Source organism: Amphiura filiformis, chromosome 5 (assembly GCF_039555335.1).
Source record: "Amphiura filiformis chromosome 5, Afil_fr2py, whole genome shotgun sequence".
NCBI lineage: Eukaryota > Metazoa > Echinodermata > Ophiuroidea > Amphilepidida > Amphiuridae > Amphiura > Amphiura filiformis.
In genome coordinates this window covers 6,581,765-6,597,355 of record NC_092632.1, presented here as the reverse complement: position 1 = coordinate 6,597,355, position 15,591 = coordinate 6,581,765, and the positions used below count along the sequence as shown (strand labels likewise).

Here is a 15,591-nt window from a genome sequence, read left to right as displayed (position 1 = left end):
GAGTATTCGGTTTGTGGACCTTTGGCGTGGCGTACAATCTAGGAATAACTTCCCCCGAGGGTCTTAGGTGATCGTACTGCGCTTGTGTGATCTTTGATTTATCACGTAAGCTAGTGAGGATGGACATAAGTTCTTTCTTGTATTTACTAGTGGGATCTTTTTTCAGCACTTCATAAGTTTTCTCATCACTCAACATGTCCTTCACACGATCCTCATAATCTTGTGTATCCATAACAACAGTTGCCTTTCCTTTGTCCATGGGTAAGATGGTAATGGTCTTTTCTTTTTGCAACTCATTTAATGCCTTTCTTTCATCCCTAGTTATGTTTGATTTCGGCGGCTTAGCAGATCTAAGAGTGCCAGCGATCTCCGGGCGAAGGACAGTGGCTTCCAAATTCGGAAGCTTGGCACACGCTTGCTCTGTCGCTACAATGTACTCTTCGACAGGGAGCTTGGCCGGGGAAACGGCATAATTGAGGCCTTTGCTTAACGCACTACATTGTGGCTTCGTAAGTTTATACTTTGATAGATTTATTACCCACCTCTTCAGTTGTGAACCGCTCAGATCTAATTCTGGCTCCTTTTTCGCTTCTGTTTTTGCTGTAGCCGGTTTAATTTCTCTACATGGCGACATTTTGTTTTTTTTTCAAATTCAGCACTTTTGATGTTGTTTACATGGGTCGATAGATGGCGTTGCTTCGTAGGGTTCAACGAACTATTTAATTCATTCTCGATCGTAACTTTCTTTTCATTGAGATTACACAGTTTATTGTTTATGATTCTTATTCTTTCACGAAGAAGTTCTTTACTGAGCCTTAGCTATAATATCACGAGCCTTTTTGGTATTAATCGGGCATTTTATCATAAGACTAGGGGGAGAGAGTTCAAGTTCTTTACATCTCAGAGAGTACCGTAAGTGATTACGATGACGGGCGATTTTCTGTTCTACTCTTTCTAGATCTCGCACTAAAGTCACAGTTTTCTGTCCGTATTTACTTCTCAGATCTTGAAACAAATTCATCAGGTTTGGTAATGAGCGAATAAATAGAGTTTTTCTTTTGTCAAAACCAATTTGAAGAAAACTTACTAGTTTTTCTTGCTGACAGTTTCGTCAGTTAGCAACTGACTTTATCAAAGCTTGGTGTTGTTGTGATGATCCAACAGCTGACGACTGGCGGAAGTTATGTCACTTCCGTGTTAGTCTTGCTGGCAGTCTTCAGAAGTGGATCATACACGTGAATGATCCACTTCTGAAGACTGCCAGCAAGACTAACACCGGAAGTGACATAACTTCCCGCCAGTCGTCAGCTGTTGGATCATCACAACAACACCAAGCTTTGATAAAGTCAGTTGCTAACTGACTAAACTGTCAGCAAGAAAAACTAGTAAGTTTTCTTCAAATTGGTTTTGACAAAAGAAAAACTCTATTTATTCGTTCATTACCAAACCTGATGAATTTGTTTCAAAATATTATTGCACATTAAAATCTTGCAAGGATTTTTTTATCACCCACCACCAACCATAAGCATGTAGTGCACTGTAGGCATGTAGCACATGATCACACACCCAGTGCTGATGGGCTGCTTAATGATCTACTGATAGTTGCTTTGAAATCAAATCAAAATCACTTTATTTTGTTTTCAAGACATGTTGAAGACACTTCTTACATACGTTTTGAAGACACTTCTTACACACATTTTGAAGACACTTTTAACACACTCTAGCCCCACCCCCAAACCTAACCCTATCCCTTACCTACCCATACCCCTTATTGTAATCCTTACTATACCCTTATCCATATCCCTCTCAAGTATTTGTGGATAAACTTTAACTGCAGTAATAGCATGATGTGGCAAATGCATTTATTTTATTTTCTATGTCACCAGATATTACCCAGGATTCACAGCCATATAAAAGCACATGATACAAGCACAAGATACCTTTAACAGATTTCTCAGGTTCTTTCTGCTCACCTTTGCTGGTTTCCATAGGAACATCTTTATCATCATCTTCTTCTTCTTCTTCCTCCTCCTCTTCTTCAATATCATCAGTAGTGCTGGAGATAGCTGGTTGAGCCACTGGGTTGGCTGCTACTGGCATCTGGGAAAACAATGAGAAAAGTATAGAAGTTCTGAACTTTCTTTCACCTTGAGTTTGATAGTGATGTATGTTTTATGCACATATTATCTAATCGCATTGTGCCACCCTTACACTGAGCATATACACACACATACAAGGACAGTTTGTTAGCACACTCGCAGCACAACTACATGAACAGCAATAACGCCACTACCAAACATGAGGTAATACAAAGTATAGTAAAGCCTTTGCTTTATATAATGCTGGAGGTTGGGACACTTATGCGTGGAGGGGTGTTAGGTAATGTATTGCATGCTGTTAATATTAGTATCTTTTGGCTGCAGAGGGGAGGAACTGTCGAAAGCTGCCCTTACTCATAATGCTTAAAAGAAGTTTACCAAATTAGCATCGTTCCCACACTCTCAGTGTATTGTGGTATAGGTCCAGGAATTTTATTGTACTGTATGGTAAGCTTTACTACTAGTTACACTGGTAACAGCTTACTGATACTTCTCTATGATTAAATGCTGCATATTCCTGTGACATGTACGCTTTCTATAAGCATGTAAGTGAACTACATGTATATTGACACAAAATCATTGCTTCTTCACAAAATAATTGTGCAAATTATTGACATTTGTACTGAAAATGTTCTCGGTTTTTTTTACATGGATTGGATGCATAAAGGAGACAATATTTGACATTGTACGTAAGTTTGAAGGAATTCTATATCCTAACCCAGATACCCCTTTTAATATTTCCTCTTTTTTCATTTTACATACAATCCCACAAGCGTAGTACATAGCTATTTTGGAAAATGTTTGAGAGACAACCCTTTTTTTTAGCCCTAATTAAGTCTCTTACCACAAATTTGAATTTTTTAGCCCCTAGTCTGCCTTTGAGAGAGCCAAACATTGGAAGTTTCTTAGTGGTGACACTGCTGCTACTACTGGCTTCCTTGGACGGTCCTGCCTGCCTGAAAATATAAACATGTATTATTATACATTATAACATATTTAAATGTTTCCAACTATGTGTACTTTATGCATCATTTTATAAGTGATATATCATATGTCAAATATGGTTAAGATGCCTCATAAACATTTCAACATTATTCAAGAATGACACTCTTAACATACTCAAGCCCCTCATCAGCATATTTATATGTAAATTAACCATTCACAGCTAAGCTTCACAGGGGTTTTGTACAGTTATGAAGAAATAATCAGCGGTTACTTTTTTTTGGACACAAGAATGTCAAATGAGCTCAATTTTCCATGAGAACAAACTAACACAATTGCTAGGGCTGAGGGCTATTGAGCTAAAAAGTTTGCTTTTCACTTGAAATCAAGCATTACAAATGTCTTTATAATCTAATCATTATGACCAGTCACAAGTCAATCTATACTTTGTCTCATCGGGAGGCGAAGGTGATATAGGTATTTCTTTCACTGGTCATTGTGAGCACAAGTCTAATCATAAATACTTACAAGGATGTTCCTTGCTTACATATAAGTTAATGTTAACAAATATAAATATCCTTTTCGTGACATAATCTATGTACCCTCTACTAGTACTCCTGTGAATGTCAAGTTCACAACCAACGATACTTAGTCCGCATTCCACGCATTCCTGAGCAAGCTCAAGTTACGTGATATAATGCAACACGAGGTTCATTATACCACCGTCACAGCCACCGTGCATTTGGCGGGGCACTTGAGTAGGCCCAGCCATAGCATGGCAGATGCAGTATTTTATTCTGATAAACAAAGAATAAAACTTTATTTCAAGTGTTCAGTCAAAAATGTAAAAACAAAAAGCAGCGATTTCAAGTCAACAAAATCCAAACAAGGCCTAAATGCAAAAGATTGTTATTCATTTTACTATGTTGATGACAGGAGATAAAGCGTGCTTTCACAAAAACGCATTCTTCTCTATTGGCCATCTTCCTTCGTTACCACCAAGAGTCAAGAAGTGCTAAAACTTTATTTTCAGTGTACAATATTTAATTTTTCAATATGTTTCTTTTGTGCAATATGTTCAACAATGAAAAATAAGAGAAACATAAAAGTAATACAGAAAAAAATCTGAAAACAAAGGTGTGCGTGTGTCAAACTTTCGCTGTGCGATATTTTGATGGTTAGCCACTCTTGACACCCCTGTCATCTTGCGCTCATAAGTTTAGTTGCTTTTCAGATACGGAATTGAAACTTAGCAAATAGTTACAAGAAGGATGAATAAATAATATCTGAAAAAATGACATTGTTTTGTTGTACCATTACAAAATGTGGTTCATTTTCTACATGTAACTTTTTTATGGGACACCTTGTACTTCCTCATTTTTAAATATTTTGTTGCAAGAAACCCAACATTTCTGCACCAAAGATTCCTTATGTTATTGGAATTGGAGAAATCATACCTGTCAAAGAGTTTCACAAAAATTGTGATATTAGGTAAAAGTTACTCAAGTGAATTAATTTACCTGTAAACAAATGCAAGATTCAATACATGTTTGATGTTATAAATCCTTGAATATTTACCTCTTGATTTGAGGTAGAGCTGCAGGTCTAGCTATATTAATAAGTTTCAACAACTTGGCCTGTTCTTTGCGTAATTCAATCTTATGTATCTTCAATTTAGCTCTCTTGCTCTTATCCATGGCTGTACCACTCTTGATGCTACTCATGAATGCTTCTAAAGAGTCATCTCCTGAAGCTTGCTCACTGGCTGAAAGCAGGTAATTATGAATTAACAGCAACAGTTAATCTTGACACAGACAAGTTTATCAAATAAAGGCAATGGCTTCAGAACACTAAAGGTAATCTATAATAGGCCTATATTAAAACTTACACTACCTGTAATCCTAACCTTAATCTTTATTGATATTTGGCAAAAAGCACAGGCAATACCCAATTTATTGCTAATATCAGGTAGTTTATCAATGTTGTTTATATGTTTGATATCCTACCAGGTAATTCATCAATGCCATAGATCTACTGATGATATCAGATAGTTCATCAATGCCACATTTACTGCTGATATCGGGTAGTTTATCAATGCCATAGATCTACTGATGATATAAGGTAGTTCATCAATGTCACATCTACTGCGGATATCAGGTAGTTTATCAATGCTATAGATCTACTTCTGCTACCAGGTAATTCATCAATGACATAGATCTATTACTGCTATAAGTGAGTTTATTAATGCCAAATCTACTACTGCTATTAGGTCGTTCATCAATGCCATATTTACTACTGATATGAGGCAGTTTATCAATGTAATATCTATTGCTGATATCAGATAGATCATCAATGTCATACTTACTGCTGATATCAGATAGATCATCAATGTCATACTTACTGCTGATATCAGATAGATCATCAATGTCATACTTACTGCTGATATCAGATAGATCATCAATGTCATACTTACTGCTGATATCAGATAGATCATCAATGCCATACTTACTGCTGATATCAGATAGATCATCAATGTCATACTTACTGCTGATATCAGATAGATCATCAATGTCATACTTACTGCTGATATCAGATAGATCATCAATGTCATACTTACTGCTGATATCAGATAGATCATCAATGTCATACTTACTGCTGATATCAGATAGATCATCAATGTCATACTTACTGCTGATATCAATAAGATCATCAATAAGAAAGAAAGAACAGTTTGCCAACCCAAAGTGTTACAATTAAACAAGACACCAAATAAACGAAATCCTACCCAGCACACAACCCAATTTAAATAAAAGCAAAGGAATGTGCCGCCATGGTATTCGAACCCACAACCTTCCGATCTCTAGAGGGATGCCTAATATCAGGTAGTTCATCAATGCCATATGTACTGATGATATTGAGCAGTTTATGAATGTCACATTCTACTGATATCAGGTAGTTCATCAATGCCAAATCTACTGCTGTCATTGGATAGTTTATCTACTGCTGGTATATGGGGTAGTTTATCAACATCACATTCTACTGATATCAGGTAGTTCATCACTGCCATATCTACTGCTGATATTGAGTAGTTTATCAATGTGAAATTCAACTGATATCAGGCAGTTTATCAATGTCAATTCTTCTAAACCAAGCAAGTAGTCTGAGCTGCCTAAATGTGTAGAGGCATACAGAATGATGAGAAGGGCACACATGCACAGAATCTAACTTACTTTGTTTGAGTGACTCAATGTCTTCATCTATTTGCTTCATTTCTGATTCCACCTGTGCTAGTTTGGCTGTCTGAAATTTAAAATTTAAAGTATACCAAATTGCATAGGTGAAGATGGTAATGACATATTGTTTCTTCAGATTTTGACTTAAATGGATGTGTCTTGTGAGGCTTAACTGGTTTTGAGATCTTGTAATTTTCTGACAGTAGTTTGTTTTTACTGATATCAGTTAATGAGGTCAATGATTTAAAATATTTGAGTAGTTTAGCAATTTTGTCAACAGTTCAACTATTTTCTCAACCTTGTGTCTTTTTTCAGCTCTTTCTCTCTCTCTCAGCATTTGTCTTCCTAAATTTAGTACCACATCTGACTACATCTTCCTGTTTGTCTACCATACTCACACACACATACATGAACACCCCAAACACACACCCGCACACCCACAACCACTACACATTTTCACCGACAACTGTGGACCCGTATTGTGTGTGTGGTTGTTAACAGTGAAACCTTGGACCCACACACAGCCACAGGGCAGTGTGCTCGGCCCTCTGCTGTTTTTGATATTTATTAATGACATGCCAGAGTGTGCTACCAGGTCTACTTCCAGACTCTTTGCCGACGATAGTATTTTGTACAAGCGCATCTCAACACCCACTGACAGCAAAGGAGGATCTTCAGGAGGATCTTGACTCCTTAGTCAAGTAGGAAACCCGCTGGTTGATGCAGTTCAATGCTTCTAAGTGTCAGGTGTTAAGAATCACCAACAAGCGGAAACCAGTCCTGGCTTCATACACCATCCATGGCCACGAGTTGGACATTGTTGACTCTGCTAAGTATCTTGGAGTCCACCTTGACTCAAGCTGAACTTCAACATGCATGTTGACACTGTGGCAAAGAAAGCCAATTCCATCAGAGCCTTCCTTAGCAGAAACATCGGCCACTGTGGACACAAGATCAAAGAGACCAGCTACAAAACCTTCTTCCGCCCAATAGTTGAGTATGCCGCCACATCCTGGGACCCTCATACTCAACGCAACATCAGAAAGATTGAGCAGGTTCAGAGAAGTTGTGCTAGGTTTGTCACAGGTGACTATGATCGCTCCAGCAGTGTGTCAGCCATGGTTCAAGATCTCCAATGACCCACCTTGGCTACCAGACATCTCCAAAGCAGGCTGGAGATGATGTATCGCATACGGTTTGACCTCATCGACATCAGGTGGTCCCAGTACATGACTCCACTAGCTTCAATCACCAGAGGCCATGGTTCCCGTTTTCAATATCCGCGGTGTAGTTCGACAGCTTACTTAAACTCATACTTTCCACGCACCATCCGTGACTGGAACAGCCTGTCAACCGACCCAGCTGCATCCTCTTCCCTCAATGCCTTCAAGACTGCGTTGAGGGCCTGCTGGCAGTAATCATCCTGCTACCAGTTTTTACTCGCACCTGTTTATTTTGCGCACAATTTTGTTTATGTCATGCTTGTACCACGCATGACCACCCTCGCAGTGCGTTTGATACTCATCTGTATGAGGACTGCACAACCATGGAAGAAGAAGAAGAAGAAGACATACCATAATCCAAATGTGGACTTCTGTGATATTTCACCACTAACCGTGGACCTGGTATTACACCTACGATAGAGGATCCTACCCCATATGCAAAGTTATGGTTTATAGCACCCTCTGCCACTGCCTTACGACTGTGGACGTCCATGTTTTGCAGTGTGTGGTTTTTCACTACATTAGTATGGACTCAAAGTCCACGTATGTAGAAAACAAATGCAGACCTTCACACCATGTGTGCAAACATGGACAGCAATACACCAATTGGAGCTTTTTACTATCTAATTCCGGACACACACATTGCAGTGTTATTTGCCATACCATAGCTCCTTTTAAGGTTTCACTTTCTAAATGCTGACTGACCCTATAACTGCTAACTGCAGTCGCTGTTTATACTGCATTTTACGTTGTTGTTGATCTAGAAACACTCAAGGAATTGTGAATGTCCACAGTCCTGTGCGTCTGCTGTGACACAGATTTCTCGTGTGTGGGTCCTCTTTTACTGGTGTGCATACACACACCCCTGTGTGTCTTTGCCGCCAACCAAGGACAGCGTGTATTGCTGTCTAACCGCGGATGTGTGTATCATGTTTTCATCGCCTAATCATGGACTAAAATGGTGGATTTTTTTTTTGTGTACGATACAAAACGGCATTTTATCCATCAACTGCTGACTGTAGTTTTTACACATATGGTCTGTGGTTTTGAGCAAATACCACTATAATGCATTTAGCATGCATTTGAGGTCTTTTGCGGTCTCAGCAGTTTGTGACTGAGGACTGTCCTCAGTTGGAGGTAAGTCCGCAGTGTAGGGTGAAAAATCTTGTGTGTGTCCTTGTTTGCCGGCAAACACGTACGCACACAACCCCTGCTCAAACACACCCTACAGAAACACACCTACACTCAGTGTATTGAATTGCTCACAGTATTGAATACAGTTGAATTGCATTTTCTCCACTTACCAGTGATGCAAATGTTTCCACTTGTTCCTTAATGACACCAGCTTTCTTCATTCTAGCTGCCCTCTTCTTCTCTATCTCCCCTGTCCTGTCTAAGAATGTGTCATCATCGCTGTCATAGTAATCATCTTCTGCCCAGTTCTTAGCTTTCTTCTTTTTGCTCTCTGTAATATTTATGGAACATGCAAGCGGTTTGGTATAAAGAAATTAAGATAGCGACTAGGTAAAATATTCTGCCAAACAGTGACTAGTCACACCAGAGCCACAGTGATCATCTTGGGTTAGACAAGAGGTGGCACCATCTTTACCTGGCTTGCAACTCCCTAATATACTCTGACGATGTATAATCAATGAACCCATGTTAACTGTGCAATGCAATGATGATATCAATGCAATTAATTCAGATACCAACTATTAAAATGTAAAAATCTGCAAGATACATCTTGGGTCTGTTTTAAAGAATGCAGGATATGGTCTGTCAGTTGAATGGACTGGCACCAGATTATTTATCATCTTGTCTCACACTGTACAGTCAATCTCGTTCTGGACTTCGCTCATCATCAGATATCACACGTCTCGCAGAGCCCACATTTTCTCACAAATCTCTCAACTCTGCCGCTGATAAATGTTTTTCACTCGCAGCACCAGGTTTATGGAATAAATTACCCATCAATAACCGTACTTCTAATTCAATACACAGTTTTAAAAAAGGTCTCAAAACACATCTCTTTCAACAGTAGTTTTTTCACTCAGATTGTTGTTTATTTATTGCTTTTCAAATATTATGTTGTTGTTGTATTTCTGCGCTGTGGTCTATACGAAATGGCGCAATATAAAAGCCCAGTGTATAATGTATATGTATAAGTTCATCAGTGTCTGAACATTCTACATGTACAGTAGTTGCTTGTTATCTGATGATCATTGACCTTAGTTAGGCCAATTTCTGACTTCATGCGACCATTACCCTCCACCCACAGGGATTAATTTGGGCAAAGACTAGATGCAGTTACCATCTTTCCCACTTGTCATATGGAATCTAAGAACCTGTGACTTTAGTAAGGTCATTGTCTGATCACCTCTAACACATTAACCAATTTGTAACACTAATTACACAGACAGTTTGTGTGAAAAATATGACACTAATCTTTGACTCCATACCAAATACATGAAGTTATCAAGTTATAATACTGGGCTTATATACTATTATAGGGATACCTCTCCAAGGAGTAACAAATCTGTTGACAATGTTAAGACATTATTCTGGGAAGAGCTTGTTATAAGGTTTTATTCAATTGACCTGCCAAAACACGCCATTTCAGATTGTTTCTCACATGAAGATTTCTGACATATATCTCACCATGTTTTGCTTGTCTCAACACTCCTTGCGCATCTAGGATACGGCATGCTTCCAATGCACATGCCACTACAGCTTCTTTCTTCTTGCCAGATACAGCAGCTTCTGCAGTGATAGGATAACCCTCTGCATCATCCACAGGCAATCTACAATAATACAGCAAGATAATGTACACTCATCCAAGAATCTGGGTCCTTTCCACAATTCCCTTTGACAGCTTTAGTTGACCAGCTTATTAGCTTGTTAATGTAATGTAGCCAAGGACAATATATGACCCATATACGGGGAATCAGTAACAATTAGATGTCGCCTCAGATAATTGGTTGTTAAATGTTGGTAACATGTGTCATGTTGAAGTATTTTTGGCTCTAGTAAGGTTGAACCAGTTATTAATATCTTTTTTTCCTCTATAATGTAAAAATAGGACTTGCATGTATTTGTGCAAGTCTGTTGCAAATTGCTCACTTACATATGTATGTAGGGGAGTCTCAGTTAGGGTTGTTCTATCTATTGCACAATTTCTCATGTTTGTCAAAGGGATACCCTTGCAAAACCCCTAGATTGATTTGTTCAGGGTCTCACAGTTCCAGTCAATTTTCTTAGCATAGAAAATACCAATAATTTGACATTCCTTTTGTACTTTGGAAGAAGAATTCCCTTGATAAAAATAAGTTTTTGGAATTGTTCAACCAAGTGGCATTTAATTGTATGGCATGCTTTGTGATTTCCCCTAATGAAAAAAACAGTCAGCATCCCCTTCATTTCAGACGATGCAAGATGGAACAGTCAAACCCTGGTAAAAACAAACAATGCAATGAATGTGATCGGGAGTGACGTCATACTGACCAACCAACCAAATACTTACTAAAGCCCTTAAATTAATTGTTTTTGCCTTTTAATTAATTTTAACGGCTTTGTTTTTGAAGGCATAATGCAACTGATTGATCAAACTAACAAGCACAAAATGGTAAACTAAAAGACAACCTAGAACACTAATGAAATACTCACTCCACTCTGCAAATATATTGTCGACCATGACCTGTATCTTTTTCTTCTACATCATATTCCAGCTCAAACCCTGTCAAATATAAACAATGTGCATTTAACAATATGTATTTATGTGCAGATTTATAAAGGGTGTCTAAAATGATTACTACCGGTACCCATGAATTCTCAACATCTCTCTGAGGTTAAAGAGCCAGTTAATTTATAAAATGAAAGTCTGATATGAGGAATACACTGTATCAGTCACATTAACTGACTAATAACTCAACGATATAAGATATATTTATCCTACATGCAATAGACAAGCAAGACATTATATTATACTGGTATCTTACAATGTATATCCACAAGGATGTGTCTTCTTTAATTGCTGACATATAGTATTTATTTATTTTATTTCATCTTTCTTTTAAACCAGAGTAACCCCTTCAGTATCTGGTACTGATCTCCAAGGGGGCCCTGAGTAACATAGATAAAGATCTGGGTGTTCTTTTTTAGGACTTGAATCATTATTATTAGCTATGTATGTATACTAGACTAGTTCTATTAATAATAATAACACAATAAAGAGCCATCTTACAAAAGGAGGTCAATGCTGGAGAGCAATAACTTGTTTGCATCAACTGAAAACATCTGATTGGCTTGTGCAGGTTAAAATTCATGTCAAATTATTTGCATCACATTTATTCTTACCTTCCCTTTCAAAGAATCCTCTCAGTGTTTTCTTTGGATCTTTGATATAAAGTGCTTCTCTTTCTTCTTGGCTCATCAAAGCAAATGGGTTTTCTTCTGAAGGGTCTTCTTCCTCTACATCATCATCATCTACAGGTTTCAGACATAAAAGGATTAAATCTTATGAAATAATATCAACAAAAAAAAAATCCATGATTTGCTCTAACCAAGCATGCAAACACAACAACAAGTAATCTGTAATATTTTAATCAACACAAAATCCGACATTTAACTTGAAGATTGGATAAAATTACAGTGCGGTGTATACAATTGAAGAGGTCAGGCCAGGATTACCATGCACCATTATTGACAGTTGGATAAAAAACCCCTATAATACTGACCAACCAACCCTGCTTTTATAGCTATATGTAGTAGAGGACAAAGTGAACTGTCCAAGCCCAGGAACTAGGCCTAAAAAAATTGTTTGATTGGTGTAACCCGACCAACCCTACAAATAGGCCCGACCCTTGAAAAATTAAAAGAAAAAAAAAAAAAAAAAAAAATGTTCCAAGGTCCTTATCATACGCAATTGACAGCGTAAAATATGTGTAAAAAAATTGCCGACCGACCTACCCTATTTTTTTTTTGTAAATGTTACGCCAATCAAATAATTGTGTTTAGGCCCTAGTGGTATGGGTGAACTTTTCCAGGCTCAAAGGCCTGTTCATTCACCCATGAATCAGAAAAAAACTATAGTGTTAGTCTGTTAGAGAGTCCTACATGTATGTACTCAGGTTACTTGGTTGGATGAATGACTAGTGTGCACAAAGTTTTTTTTTTTTTGTGACGTACAATTACTGTGTACATAGCTTTTTTTTTCATGCAACTTTATTTTACTCTATATCATAAATGCATGTTCCAAAAGTAGTATACTTTACCCATGCCCCAGCTGATGCCCTTCTCTTCTTCCTCCTGTCTTTGCTTCTCTTCCTCTTCTTTTGTCTCTTGTATCTTCTGTTTCTCCAGTTCAATCAGCTGTTTTTCTCTCATCTGTTTCAGCTCAGTGACACTCAGTTCTGATTCTGCCTCTTCATCTTCTGCTGGGCCCTAATTTGTGAGGAAAATCATTTGCACAAAATATTATGTAGGGGCCTATAGTTCTGTACGTTCCAAAGGGTAGAATGCTTTAAGGCTAATGAAAGTTGATCTCCTGTTTCCCATCACTTTTTTTTTTGTCAAAGGATGAGGTGACTCTTTCATTATTTATTATTTTTGAACATTCATTATTTAACATCGGACTTTCTATCACACTTATTGTCAAAGGCATCGTAAATCACTTTTTCCATGATTTAAACCACTGGAAATGTGATGAAAAAATGCTGAAAGGCAGCTCTGTTGAATGTTGAAAGGGTGGGGGAAATGACTGAAATATTACAAATTTTCAATAAAAAATGGCAAAATAATGAATTATGTCTTCTAAATGACTTTCTGACACAGCATAAAAAGGTGACGCATGAGAGGCGACGGAAACAGGACAATGGAAATGTTTATTCTTTGTATAGATATCCCCATACCAAATATGGCACCAAAATTGCTCTGATCAACATGCAAGAAGCGTGCCTGTCCTGAACAACATACAAAGGGCTTTGTGTTCCCTCCATGAGCACCACTCTGTTCTGAACGAAGCCTTGACGCATAAATCAGCCAATTCTGTTGTTAATGTTTTGATTGAATCAGCGATAAACCAATCTGAACCCCACCTGTGTTTACGCTATGGACACTCATGAGCAAAGGATTGCCATACGTTACTTCTTTAGAAGATAGAATAAACACCAACCTGCAAGATATACAACCGTGTGCTCCCTGCTAACTTGAACATGTGCCCAACGTGCATACGACAATATGTCTTTGGTTTTACTTTCTGTTTATTCAAAAATGATCCATGCGTGCTATCCAAGTCAAAGACGTAAAAACCAGGATCATTGTCACTATCACCAACTGAACGATACTGTAGTATCATATGGTAGCGTGATAACGAAGGATGTTCTAGCATCACATCACATGACTCAAGCCGGCCAAATACTACATACGGTTTTTCGTTGAGTGGAATTTTTGATAAAATTGTTCCACCTTTTAAAACTTCAAGATTATATGGTAGTCTAGGCACACCACTCCATGATGGCTCTTTGTATGGAAGTGGTGCAGTTCTAGCAAGCTTTTCTGCTGGTGATAATTTACTAATTGATTTAGATTTTTCTTTAGCAATTAATTTTTCGCCTAAATTTGTTGAAGTGACGTTTTCGCTAGATGACAAACATTCCGTTTCTGAGGACACTTTTCTAATCTGCTTCTCTTCTTCACTTGAAGAACTCACATCAACAGCCTTTTCTGGTTTTACTGACTGTAATTTAGGTTGCTTATTTGGCAATTTTGGTGCAGCAAAAGTGTCAAATTCTTCTGTTGTGACAGTTGTCTGTTTCTGATCGGATTCCGAAGCTTTGTCCCCTGTGACCTTATTTACTTCTTCCTTGGTGGGAGACCCACCACTGTCTTTTGAGTCTGCTGATATGGTGGATTTTGAACCCATTGTTAATTTTCCAGAGTTTTTCACATCCGTGGTCTTTTGTTGGCACAAACTGGCTGTCAACGTAGTTGTCTCGGGCTCGGCAAACTTAGATCCAGTTCCATGTTTAGGTCGAGGCAATTTACCTATTAAAGGTAGTTGTGGAAGTTTAAATCCAACCTCTTCTTTTGCTTTGACTGCTTTTGAAGTCGACATGTCACTTTTGGATGGATTAGTTTGCACTTTATTACATTGCGCAGCAGACGACGTCCCTACTACGTTGTTTTCAATACTGGCCATTTTAGGGTCTACTGAGCGATCGTTTTTTTCTGCAGAACTCTCGCTCTGAGGTGTCAATTCCTCTGATATTCCTATGTCTGTATTAGCTGCCATGTTAGCAATAATATAGCAGTTATTTAATTCATATAATGGATCCAATTTTATCTTATTGAGAAATTAAATGTGAGCGACAGCCTGTGCTAAACTTCGACATGGTTGTCGAATTTTGAGAAGTTATAATTGACCTTTGACCTAAACATGCATGCATCTCAGGCGGTGTCAGTCAGCAAAGAAAATATAAATCAGAGTAAAAATAAAAACAAGTTTCTCGTGTGGCTTTTGTAAAAAAAAAACCAGGAGGATGAGGAATAGGTAATTGAATATGGGATTATTTTGAAATTTTAAAACGCTTGAAATGTCACAAACCAATAAGGCCTATGTTAATAAATAAATACGGTACAAGCTAAAACCGTTGGGGTTCGATAATGAACCCCACAAAACTAACCGAGTAGGCCTATCGTCAGGCTGCTAGGGCGCTACATGTTCGTTTGTTTTTGTTTCTCATTTGCCGAATTTTGATTTTCTGAGTAGGCCCCCTAATAAACCCATACCGTAATTAATTAAATTTCCAGCCGCATTCTTCATTAACTTGTGGAATACACGGGGGAATAGGCCTACATCACTTGAAAGAGATGTATTCCACAATTTAATGAAAAATGCGGCTGGAAATTTGATTAATGGGTTTATTACTAAAAAAAAATCAAATTACAAATGAGAGACATGTAAAAATGACTTAGACATTTAGCGTAGCAGGCTAGGAAAATGCCATACGGCCGGGCGGTTTCACAAGTTGCCGGCTCAATCATGCCACTCGCATGGTCATATTTTCGTACAGCTACAGCTACAGCATGATTGTTTTT

General features: G+C 38.0%; 1 protein-coding gene across 1 annotated transcript; it reads right to left on the bottom strand.

The window, feature by feature from the left end:
* Window positions 1-805: 805 nt before the first annotated feature.
* On the bottom strand, window positions 806-14,906 carry LOC140151755 (kanadaptin-like). The gene is made up of 11 exons (XM_072174091.1): window positions 13,667-14,906; window positions 12,768-12,936; window positions 11,851-11,979; window positions 11,161-11,230; window positions 10,156-10,298; window positions 8,802-8,962; window positions 6,272-6,341; window positions 4,620-4,806; window positions 2,944-3,055; window positions 1,941-2,100; window positions 806-1,005 (listed from the first exon to the last, which is right to left on the bottom strand). The coding sequence occupies exons 1-11, from the start codon at window positions 14,783-14,785 to the stop codon at window positions 806-808; spliced, it is 2,520 nt and encodes an 839-aa protein (XP_072030192.1). The 5' UTR covers window positions 14,786-14,906.
* Between the last annotated feature and the right edge of the window lie 685 nt (window positions 14,907-15,591).